This window comes from Halyomorpha halys, unplaced genomic scaffold, assembly GCF_000696795.3.
Source record: "Halyomorpha halys isolate HHAL.00 unplaced genomic scaffold, Hhal_1.1 Scaffold129.1, whole genome shotgun sequence".
Lineage (NCBI taxonomy): Eukaryota > Metazoa > Arthropoda > Insecta > Hemiptera > Pentatomidae > Halyomorpha > Halyomorpha halys.
In genome coordinates, this window is record NW_027106999.1 from 46062 (window position 1) to 59340 (window position 13279).

General features: G+C 32.2%; 1 protein-coding gene across 7 annotated transcripts in view; it reads right to left on the reverse strand.

Annotated features, from left to right (window-relative positions):
* The window catches only part of LOC106678234 (WD repeat-containing protein 26), a 44627-nt gene that overhangs the window by 16008 nt on the left and 15340 nt on the right, over positions 1 to 13279 (reverse strand). For all 7 annotated transcript variants that reach the window (XM_014416641.2, XM_014416639.2, XM_014416643.2 and 4 more), the window contains exons 2-5: positions 1711 to 2013; positions 1496 to 1595; positions 1326 to 1385; positions 1050 to 1186 (exon numbers count right to left, since the gene is read on the reverse strand). In XM_014416641.2, coding sequence (XP_014272127.1) covers positions 1050 to 1186; positions 1326 to 1385; positions 1496 to 1595; positions 1711 to 2013 — 600 coding nt within the window. The remainder of the gene's footprint in view (positions 1 to 1049; positions 1187 to 1325; positions 1386 to 1495; positions 1596 to 1710; positions 2014 to 13279) is intronic.

Below are 13279 nucleotides of genomic sequence, written 5' to 3' on the forward strand. Positions count from 1 at the left end.
ACATTAATTTTCTTTATATTAAATGATTTCAGTTAGGTTATTTCTTGAAAATTACTTATGTTTTAAGGCTCAGAATAATAATTCAAAACAAAAAGAAAATATTAATTCTATTATTAATACAATATCTTTTCCTTTGTTGGTCATGAATGTCTTTTGCCATTCAATTTCTGATTGCTCAATACAATTAAGAATTTAACTAATATAATTTTCATTATCAAATAAATATATCTTCAAAATTAATACCATAATGATCTTTAGTATTCAAGTTTAAATCAAAGTGGTACAACTAAATAAGCCAAAATGGTTTACCAAACAATATAGAGTCCTGATATTAAATCATTTCAGAACCAATAACAATTTGGAAAATTGTTCATGAAGTTAATTATTAATATGAAGATTTAAATGTAATTCACAATCAACATTTTCTGAAACAGGAGATTTTCTGTAATTTATATTTTTTTTTCTATTTGATAATTATAGAGTGAACACAGTTAATTTAAATGATAAGTTGTAAAAATATTTTGTGATTTTAAACAAGAATAATCATAATAGTTATTACTTGACTTGATTTCTCGAGTAATTGATGTGAATTTATATATCATTGTGACATATTAAGTCTTACCTAAATAATGATCCAGGAATGCCTCAAGTTGAAAAGACCCTCTGAAGACCTTCCATTAATAATGTTATCACTTCACCAAAATCAAATCATAAGAACAAATAAAAAGCACAAGAGGTATAAACATAACCTCTATTCCTGAATTACCGACAAAAAAACATCATAAACAATAAATAATTATGAAATGGTCAGCTAAACAAGTCAATAATGGAATAATGGTCATATACATTGGTTGAAAAGAAATTTAAATTAGACAAAAAAAAAAAATCCAAAAAGCAATACACACCTAAAATAGATTGTAACTAATCTGTTAACATAACTTTATTTCCTCTAAAATATCACTGACAGACAAACAAACAAAGAAGCAATAATATTTTTCATTATTATTTACAATGTATTCATAAAACAAACCTCAGATGTGACATAATACCTGCTAATTTCATGAACCCTAGATGTATTATGTTGAAGAGGTGTTAATTCTTCACGCAAAACATGAAGAGCATCTAAAACTCTACCATCTTCTAAAAACTCCAAATATTTTTGTTCCAATATGAGAAATTTCATTTCCTGTACAAAAGAATCAAACATGATATGTCAGAAAACTTTAAGTGGGGGAAAATTATGTAGTAAAAAAAAAATATTCAAGATAATAATAAACATTACTATTAAAATAATAAATTAATTTACTGAAATAAATTGTGCTTACAGATAAACTATTCGATGATTTCTCGAGAAGAGGTTTCAGTTCATTTAAATCATTATCAGCCTGTAAACAAAGGAAGGTGTAAATAAACTGACATAAATACTTATATGTCAAATTAAAATTTCTAGTCACTTTAAAGAATTAAATTTCAGACTTGATTGATTTTTTTTTACCTTGCTCCATTCCCCATCCATAATATGCTGCCTGAATTTAGCAGCAGCAGGATGATCTAATCGACAACCAGATTCTTTCATGAGCATATCAGCGGTTTGCCTGTTAAGAAAAATAAAGATTATTGCAAAATGTGAGGCAATCCAATCATGTGAAAATTATAATCGCAATAGTATATAAATTATATTTAAAAAAATAAAATTTGACAACTACTTACTGAAGGCCAATACTTTTAAGATGTTGTCCAATCAGTCTGACAATATCTTGGTCAGTTTTGCTGAATATTCTCTCCAGGTCCCCATTTGCTTCAGTTTTGATCTGTGTCTCACCTTTCGTAATAGGTTCATCTTTCTCTTTATGCTGTAGCTGTGGAGAACAGCCATTAGCTTGCATCGTAGCTTCTATTGAAGTACGAGACTTTTTTCGCGGTGGCGGGTCCAAGCCGCCGTCCTCCGAATCTCCCTTCGAGTCCAGGCTGCTATCGGACCTCCGTCTTGGATTTGATTTGATTCGTCCCCACCTGAGCAAAAATTCAACAAAATTTTGATACTATGACCATACCTTGAGTAACACAGATGGCAGACAGCTGAGCAATGTTTAGATCCGTGACGTCACAAGGATATGGATTCCTTTGTTTTGTTAGTCACTAACTAGGTTGCGCAAAACCAATCATATGTTCAATTGTATTATATATTTATAATTCGGGGTAATTTTAGAAGCACGAAATGTCTTTTATTATCAGCATAACACAGTAAAATCACCTAACGCCAGGCTGATTTATGCTATTCGGGTAGCATTGAACAATTTTCAAGCCTTTCGTTCCGATTTTTAATTGGTAATTGTCGTGTTACAACTTGTATTCTTATTTTTAGAGAACATGAACACGTTATATTTTCATTTGTTTCAACCTAATGCTTTCATTTATTTTTAATATATAATGTTAATAGAATCAATTATGAATTCAGTATTACCTAAGTTGGTAGCTATCACTAATCTCCTACCTATTTAATATATCACTGAGATTATTTTATTTTATTTTTTTTTTAAATTTAATACAATTATTGTTGCTACTAGTAACGATGATGAGTTTTTTAAATTGATTTAAATATTTACAAAAGCCTGTAAGAACATCCTCAATTTCATGTTTACTCCCCAAATAAAAAGATTCTAAAAACAAAACAAAATGGAATTAAACAATATAGAAAGGATTAGTAAATCATATTATAATTACAGACATTCATTTATTTTTAAATAAAATGATATTGATTGTTGAATGCAATTGTTTTAAATGTTGAAATCAGCTGATTGGAAAAATATTGCCGCCTGGACAGGGCCTTGAATTAAATAGGATATACAAACTACGACGAGGAATTGTTTCCTTTAAACCATTAATTTATTAAGGTTAAACGGATGTGGATTAATTAATAAAAAATAAATTATATCATTATGTTATCAATTTATTGCAGGATTTCCAGGCTTCATAATCTTTGATTGAGAAATCCAATATATTTACACTAGGTGCTCACATCTTGGCATAACTTCTGCACTCAGAGTTAAATTGACGTTTGTCGTGTTTTTAAAGTTAAGATATTTTATTCAATAAAATTATAATATAATATTATAAAATTCAACTAAAGCCGTTCACCTTAAATATTTTTAATCTTATGAATATTAAACTTATTCAAAATGACTAAAGATTTCCATATTTCACTGGGACTAAGTTTTAAAATACACTACTCACTCACGCGCACACACAAATACTAAAGTAGACTTAATCTATTCTTGTAAATAAACTTAACTATCTATATGAATATAACAATAATGCACTTATCCACAAAGATAATATGTTACAGTAATGCAGTTATGAAAACATTTCCAATCTTTCGTATTTACACAAGCTTCATTGCGTGGAGTAACAATTGCCTATGGTTTGACATGCTAATTATTGTCAACAGACTCTTCAAGCAACTTTTTACAACATAATAATTATTATTTACAACACATCTGCTTGTGTTCAGCTGGTGAAATATAAAAATGTGGGCGCTTGATTTAAATCAACTATTTCACTTCATTTCAAATGAGTATGTAGACCAGTTTTATTTTTTTAAGCAGCCAATTCCTCGATATAGTGAGTTAGAATGTTGATCGATACAGGTCATTATGTTTTCAAATATTATTTTCTTAAATGTTTTCAAGGTATATTAATATAAGTATTTTTTGTTTTCAAATATTACTCTACGTAAATGTTTTCAAGATTTGGTAATACAAGTTGCTTAAATGAAGTAAGAGCGAGTGAGGAAGAAAAGATCCCCTTTAATTTTTTATGTTATTATGCGATAAAAGGCATCCAGACTTTTTCACAATATTAATTTTGTATTTCTGTTGGTTTTATTTCTTCTGACACGACGTTTTCTTTCTGTAGTATTTAGTCAATTTTTAACAATAGCATTTAATTAATTTTGATCAATATTTTATAAAAATTAAATTAGTGGCATTTTCGCTAAATAATATCTCAACTATTTATGTTTATACAATGATCTCTCAGCCTCTAATTCCTCCCTACTTCGCTGTCACCACAACAAAAATACAGGATTTTATCAGGGCTGCCATAACCCTACTCTACTAAGCAAAAAATGCTAAGGGGTGGGAATCAGGCCACACCCCTTGAAGGCAACTTTACGTAGAAGTTAATAGGGATTTCGCACATTATTGTAATTATTTGTAAAACAGTTCATTTAATTGCAAATGTAAAGATAAGAGAAGTTATAGTAAATATTATTTCCAATAATTTGGTATATCTATTGTGAAAATCCATTAAGCCAAACTAGAGAAATTCAAGCTTCTTTCTCTGTTCTGTTCACTCATTTCAATGTGAATATTAAGGATCTTAAAATATATTTACTGTTCTAAAAAATAAGGAGTGAATATATAATTGAATTAACCTGGTCAATTTTTCGATTAATGTTTTTAGGAACAGTTAATAAAACATTAATTTCTTTTATAGAAAAAATTAAAATATAAAGTTTGGTATTTGTTTCTGATATAATGGAGAAAGTCGTTAATTTAAAAAAAAAAAAAAAGGTAAAGCAGTAAACATTTTAAAAAATACTTAATGTTTACGACAAAAAAGTGACAGAATTAATAAAAATTCAAAAGATCAATATCAACAACAAAATGTGAGCATGCTTTGAGTAACTCTATTTTTTTAAAATCCCTTTGCTAGCCATTTATGGAAAGCGGGGTGCGGCAGCAACTCTCAAATATGGCGTATCGGATGCCACGCCTACGACAGGAATAGACCCCGCCTTCTGACGTCACTCAGCTTGTAAGCGTACCCTTCCATTATATTCCTTCCATCATCAATTAAAAAATGACCAACTTTTCGAGTGGATCTAATTATAATAACCAAAAATATTTAAATATGAAAAGTTTACAACATTAAAAAGTTTGTGTAGTGAACTTGCTCCCACTGGCTTGATTATAAAAAAAAAAAAATGAAATGTTTTTGCTATCTCACTACCGAATGTGGGCAAGCTTTTTGTTCATCCAGGAACAAATTTGGTAATGTATCTTTCGGTCTGTTTTTGCTTCTTAACAAACTAACAGGCAAAACACCTACTACCGTCAATCCGATTTTGATCTTTTTTTTAGCATATTTTCCTCGACACACCTGTATTTCGAGAATGGCTCGTTCGGTTTGGACTTAACTGTGAAAACGGTGCAGTATCAAATTCGATTCATTAATTTCGTTTATAAATATTATACGTATTTCGCACAACTGTGAAACAAATTCATAGTAGTTATAAAAAACAAGATTGCTTTCGTACAATTTTGCTGCTTGATTCGGTCAATTGTAGCAGCTCTCTGGTTTCAGATACCAGGAATAACCCATTCGAACATCCTACATAGATCCGGACCACTCTCCACTTGCCACCTAACACACCTCGATTAGCGTATCCTCACAGGACTATGCTTAACAGAACAGTACATAACGTTGTTCACAAGGACGATCGTTAGTGAAATCTGAAACTGCTCAGAGCTGAACAGAACGGCGCAGTTAGGAACTAAGTGTTTGTGGTGGAATCGGCTTTGTTCAAGGTGTTTCAATGTGCACGTGCGCATCCATTCTGATCAAATATTGCTGTAATCAATTTAAATTATGTACCTTTATAGTCCACAAAATCCAAGGTTAATTGCAAGTGCAGCATAGCTTGTACAGTGAAAATCATTGATTGCGACACCATTATCAACGTCATATCGTTTAATACGTCCCATTCTGCGAAGGTTTTTGTACATGCAACCTAAAGGATTTAAAACCTATTGATTTCAACGTAATCCTTGATACAAAAATATCACTTACAGCTTCACTATTTTATGGCCCATGGAATAAATTTTATGGGGTAAAAAGGGGACAGTGGACCATCTAATATTTTCCATTACATTCCAAGGGATATGCATATTTCCGGAAATAATAAGAGGGTCAGCAGACGACTAAATAATAAAGGAAACAAATATTTTTTTAAATATAACTTTATTTAGTAGGAAGATAGTCCGGGTGGAAATTGTAAAAGAGGAATTTTTGTAAAAAAAGCTATAGAAAGAAGATAGTTCGGGTGGCGTTCAATAAAGGTATCAAAATAGTAAAAGAGAACTATTTATTGTAAACAAAAGTTTCGCCCCACTTTGCAGGGCTTCGTCAGGGATGCCAGAATGAAGTGAATTATATCATGTAATCAATTACATGAACGTGAATTGTCACAATTCTTACACCGATAATTCATTCTGACAGCCGTGACGAAGCCCTGCAAAGTGGGACGAAACGTTTGCTTACAATAAATAGTTCTCTTTTACTATTTTGATACCTTTATTGAACGCCACGCGAACTACCTTCTTTTGTATAACTTTATTTACAAAAATTCCTATATTTGTAATCAAGAAAAAAAAAAAAAACCTAATTTCATACAAACAAAAAAGCACATACATTTGAGCACTAATATCAAGCTCATTATGTTTACTTGTTTCCAACTTCTAGATCGAAGATTTTTTGAGAATTAAAATGTCAATCGGTTGCAAAAGCCACAGTCTCTGCAAGTGATTTCCACTGTAATTATAGATATAATAAAGATAAAGTTCCTCAAAAGGTATCAGTTCACCGCGCACCACCTACCTGCTCACCTTTGTTATGTTTAAGTTCTGCGCATCCAGTGTGGATGCGGCTTTAGGTTCCTCGCTGTTTTCCATCCTCAACCCCGCAAATCGAAGTCCCCCGAGGTCGATGAGCTTGAACAAACTTAAGTCAATAACCACGAAATTTCCGTTTTCTCTCCGGATGACTATCATTTGAACCGGACCAAAAATATTCATACTTCTTAATATTTTCCTTTACCACAAGCAAGGCTTCACCAGCTTTGAAGGGAGCCCAGGCTTCTGGCCCATACGTAAGAATGGGGCGGACTAAGGTTTTATAAAGGTTGACTTTGTTCCAATTACAGATGGACCTGTCCATTGAATGTTTGGCTGGACCAAGGTAGCTGCGATTAGCTGCAACCATCCTCCCGTTAATTCTCTGAGATATGTCGTTTTGTACACCGAACCCAATATCCAGCATCATTTAGAGATTACTTTCCAGAAAAGTCCATGGATACGACCTAATTATATCCCAAATCCTAAAACTTCTTCCTCGAAAATCCACCCTATTCCTCGCCCACATACATAAACCTTCTACTCCGTTCCACACACTTCCTTGACCCATGGAAATGATATATACTAAAATTGAACCCAAACACAAAAACCCGTAAGAATACCCAACATCCTACCGTCTCTCTTTTACCCATCATGGGAAAAAATCCTGGTAAAACTCATTCTGAAAAGTATGTACTCTATCCTGTATTCTAATCACATAATCCCAGATTATACCAGTTTGGATTTTGAACATCAAACTCGATTATCCAGTAATGTCATCATTTAGTGGAAGTTGTGTAGTCCTCATTAGAGTCAGAAATATACTTCTCGGGAGTCTTTCTCGATGTTAAACAGGCTTTTGATCGAGTGTGGCATCCTCGCCTGCTTTACAAACTCCATGAATTCTTACTCTGTACATACTTTCTCATTATCCGTTCTTATCTCACTGATAGATTATTCAAAATAAACCACAGTAGTTTCTATTCATCCCTCTGCTCTCAGTCCGCTGGTAATAATATCCTCGGTCCCATCCTCTACCCAGTCTATATAGATGACATCCCAACCAATCTTAGCAATATCCTCACCTCAGATTACCCTTATTCGATAGTAACCAGTTGGTTGCGTTCCAAACTTCCCAATTCCATATCACAACCCTTGAAGAATGGTGTTGAAACTGAAGGATTAAAACAAACCCCATTAAATCACCTTTATAATCACCATAAACCTATGGAGTGCCCAACACTATCCTTGAATAATATTTCACTGATTCCTGTTGACAGATCCACTACCTTTACTAAGCCTGGACAAAAAACTAACATGGAATCATCATAGAGGACAGAAAAGAAAGCAAATTGCACGTCGATTCCGACTGTTATAACACTTAAAAGACAAACGGCCCAAGCTTCCAATCCATTACCCAAGACTGAATCTACATGACTATAATAAGGCCAATCTGGAAATACGGAGTTGAGCGTTGAGCTTTGGAGCTCCACTAAGCCTTCGAATACCTCTCGTATCCAATCCTTACAGTCCAAAATCCTTCGTAAAATCCTTAATACTCCCTACTTTGTCACAAATCAAGTCATCCATCAAGACCTGAATTTTCCATATGTTGCCGATTTGGCCAGAACAAGACACCAATCCTTCCCAACCATCCAAACCCATTTATTTCTAACCTGGCTTCTCTTTCATTACCTGATAATCCTCCTAGATGTCTGAAAAGAAAATGGTCCCGAGATCTTCTCCTCTAGAAATGTTATAGGTAGATTCTCCACATATTTGTATCATGTCATTTTATAACTTATAGCAAATTTGCTAGTTGTATATATTTCTATACAGTTATAAATAACAACAAATAAATTAGTAAAAAAAAAAAAAAAAAAATCAGAGCAATAATTCTTAGTTTTACATTGAAGTCAGGCCGAACTATTTAATGTACTCTATTTAAAAACGAACGCTAAAATAGAGTAAAGGAACAAATAGCATGATTTTGAATATGAAAGTCCACACTGATCGAAAAACGTGACCAAGTATCCTATTGCAACAGCTGTTAACAAAACTATAGTCCCCTATCTATAAAGAAAAAATAAATAATAAATTTACAATAACAAAAAAAGTTGAGGTCATGATTATGCAAATATTATTGATTTAATATGTGTTAATTTGATAAAGAATCGATAAAGGTCCCGATTAATAAAGATAAACTGAGTCTTTTTAAACACAATGTGTATAAACTTTTCTTTATGTAACAAATTTATAGTATAAAATAATAATATATTTCATTATTTAATGATTTAATCTCGATATAAAAAATCTTAATATAAAATCGAATGGAGATGTTTTTCTATGAGGAGTCTAATAGTTGTTTGGACCTAAGGCGTAGGATGTTTTATTTATAACTTCCCTCCGAATTATTTACGTAGGGATTTTAAAATTAAAATGTTCGTCTCATACAGTCATCCTTCAAATATTTTTAATCCCTATAAGTTTTGATGATTGTAAATAAATTATATTCCGGACATTATAAATAGGTCAATCTGTTCCATAATGTTTGTTTTAATTTTAAGTATCTTAGTATTTTTAAGACATCAATTTTACTTACTAATTTAAATTTGTAAAAATTAAATATCAAAAGTATATCAATTGAACGAAATGATCCAGATTCATTTTCCACGGGAGTCACAACAAGTTCTGAGCAGGTCTACTACATATATATCTTTTAAAATTATTTGCTTTTTTTTTCTTAGGGACAAAATTTCAAAAGATTGTTAAAAATAATTTAATTACAAAAAAAAAACAGACTACATAAATAGCCCGCCCTACACACTTATTCTTTCTTACAGACCGAGTGTTATTGTGTTATAGGGGGTCCTTACTGAAATTGTCCTCTATAAATAATCCCCCTGACAAATATCCAGTAAGATTTCCAAAGTTTACTAGATTTCTTGAGCAAGCATAAACTGATGACAGTTTGGATTTCTTGCTTGAAGAGATGGGAAAATTTAAGGTTAAAAAAAGAAAACATGAAAATCGAAATAATAATGAGTATTATTATAAAAATAATAAAAATTAATAAATATTGTTAGTTAAATGCCTTTTACATCATACCCAATTTATTCATTGACTTTCTAATTCACAATACACTTTTTTATCTCAATATTTATTCTCTAAGAGTTTCCGGCGCCTGATTTTCTGAAAATACCAATACCACAGGGTTACTGTAAAAGAAAGTGTGACTGATGAAATAGACCGAGTTTGAAACTATCTCACATTACAGGACAGTCCCGTTTCAAACAAGTTTAGACACCGTCAAGCTAAATATTCTTTTCGAGAATGTAGTATCGACTTTGTCTGACGAAATCTGACATGCTGTATGCGCTCATAGTAAATTGTTTAATTACTTTTAGAGTTCTTTCAACCGCTCCCGGAGCATCTTCCTTTTTATATATTATGGAATATTTGTATAATACGAGTCGTTTCAAATTTAATAGTGTAAAACCAGCTTTATACATAAAAATATTTTTTATGTATAAAACAACGAAACAATTTTTTAATTAAAAAATTAAACCGTGAGATGTAAATATATGTTTATTTTCATGTTAGGAGGGAAACTGTACGAACCCAGGTGAGTAAGGAATTCCAAAGAGAGTTAGTGGGAATGATATGGAGATTCTATGAAAAGGGTTATACACATTGGTAGATAGAGAACGAATGCCTCGGGGTAGTTAATTTGAAAGTTTTCTTTTAAACATTGTTAAAAGAAGTCAAAAATCAGATAAACAAAGGTGCTGAAAAGCTGCATGCAGCAAACTGGCAGTACCCCAAGGCAGGTAGAGAAGGCTGGTTCGGGCGACCAAAGGTCTACAAAATCTGTACAGCCAACCGAAAAATAAAATACTAAGGAATGTACTAATTATTAAAACTTAAATATTATCATACCAACATCCATGATTGAGGTGAATAAAAACCAATACACCTTTACTTTAATTTGGACCTCTGGATGGTTAGGATTTATGCTGAAACATATAATCCCTCAGGATGATTGGGGAAGAAACCAACTTTCAGACCTTGTATTTTAAAATTATTTTCCAGCCATACAAAGGTACAGGAAAATAAACGGGAACGAAGTATAACCTATGGAACAGTTTAGAAATCAGTTTTCACCAGACTACGAAAAAGTCAAAGGCAGGTACACAGGTGTTTAGAGATACACCAAACCTGGGCGATGTATTGGGTGAACTACGCAACCAATGTTTAAATTCGATGTCTCAAATTAGTTGGCAATATTCCGTGAATGTTTTAAAACAATTTAAGCCGTGGGCCGTGGTAAGAATCAATTGCATTGTACATTAACATCTATTCACGTGTTTTACTTGAGGGCCTCGTACACCATACATACCATCAATATTCGACTCTTTTAGGGTATAATAATACTGCAACAATAACAATAATACTGACTCGTGTGCTATAGTACATACCTTGGTATACATACATTGGTGTAGCACATACCTGCATATATCAAGTTCAATGATATTGGTCATGTAAGGTGGACTTTATCTAGATATATATGTAGCCAGTCATAGTTGGTGTCATTAACTTATTTTGATTCTTAATAATGTTAAGATTTTATAGTCAATATTAGCCAAGGCTTTGATGTAAATTTGACGTTAAATGTTTAACGTGGAACGTATTAACCATTACAAGAGTATATTTTAAGGTTTTTTTATTTATTTATTTTTTTTTTTGGCCAAGACTCCCATTGGAGTCCTATACTGCCTAACCATGGTTGGGAGTCAAAGTTCTTCATTTTGTGGGACCACCACTCAATGAAAAAAGACAACGTCCCAGGCTGGATATTTTAGGGCTAAGATATTGCATGGATATCTAATATTTGGATGTTAAATGTTAAGGCCCATCAAATAACCTTTACCCTTCGTCGTAAGCCTACCGACTACACTACAGTTTCATTTAATAATGTTATTCTTACCCCTGTCGAACAGATCCGCTACCTTGAACTAAATTTGGACAAACGATTAACTTGGAATCCTCACACAAGACTGAAAAGACAGGAAACTGCACGTCGATTTCGACTATTACAACACTTACTAGACAAACGGTCAAAACTTCCAACACACTACAAAAAGACTGATCTATATGACTGTTTCAGCCCAATCTGGACATAAGGAGTTGAGCTTTGATGCTCCACTAAACCTTCGAATTCCTCTCGTATTCAATCCTTACAATCCAAAATCCTTAATGCTACTTACTTAATAAAATCATACATAAACACCTTAATGTTCCCTATGTAACCGATCTAGCCAGAACCAGATATCACTCCTTCCATTACAAACTCCCAAACCACTCAAATTCCCTAGTTTCTAACCTTGCATCCTCTTTCATTCCTGACAATCCTCCGAGGCACCTGAAAAGAAGATGGCCACGAGACCAGCTAATGTAAAATGTCATTAGAGTGCTACCAATGGGTAGTTGTTCTACACGTCTGTAACACTCTATTTTAACTAAGATCAAATTTACTCAATGTATTATAATAATATACAGTTGTAAATTTCAATAAATATATCAAAAAATGAAATGTTAAGGTTAAATAACATTTAATCTCCTATCACAATAAATAAACACCACCGTTATTTTACTCCCTAGTAATATCGATAGTAAGGATGGAAAAGGATATTGCATTAAAATTAAAATTTCTAGTGTTATATGTCGAACACACACTTGAAAGACACCTTGGGAATATTTCTCTTTACCACGCATATTTGATAGTTGTTTTTTAAATCAAGCCATCAAGTAGTGGTAATAATGTTTTTGTCATTATTAATAGTTTAATCTTACTCTTTATATCTTTTGGTAGATCGAGAACTAATGTCTCGGGGTAGTTAATTTCAAAGTTTTGTTTTAAAGATGGTTAGAAAAAGTAAAAAATCAGATAAACAAAGGTGCTAATATATTGTAATAATGTTTTTGTCATTATTAATAGTTTAATCTTATTTGTATAGCTTCAAGCGGGGTTGGGCAAAAATCAGCTATAGTTGAAACCAATAGCTAAAATTGCCATGGATACGATATTTATTTATCAATGGTTCATTCATGAATAAGGGTCTTTGCAATGGCAATTTAAGATTAAACTATTCATAATGGCAAAAACATTATTACAATACATTAGCACCTTTGTTTATCTGATTTTTGACTTCTTTAAACAAGGTTTAAAACAAAACTTTAAAATTAACTACCCCGAGGCATTCGTTCTCGATCTACCTATGTGTATAACCCTTTTCATAGAACCTCCTAATTATTCCCACTAACTCTCTTTGGAATTCCTTACTCACCTCGGTTCGTACAGTTTCTTTTACAGTAACCCTGTGGTATTGGTAATTTCAGAAACTCAGATGCCGGAAAATTCTTGGAGAATGAAAATTTGGATGAAAAAGTGTATTGTAAATTAGAAAGTCAATGAATAAATAAATGTAAAAGGCATTAAACTAACAATATTATTAATTAATTATGAGAGATAGTTGACCGTGGATGATAAATGAGGAGAAGATGGTTGGGGGTGCGGTCAATGAAACACAAATAAGTATGACTAA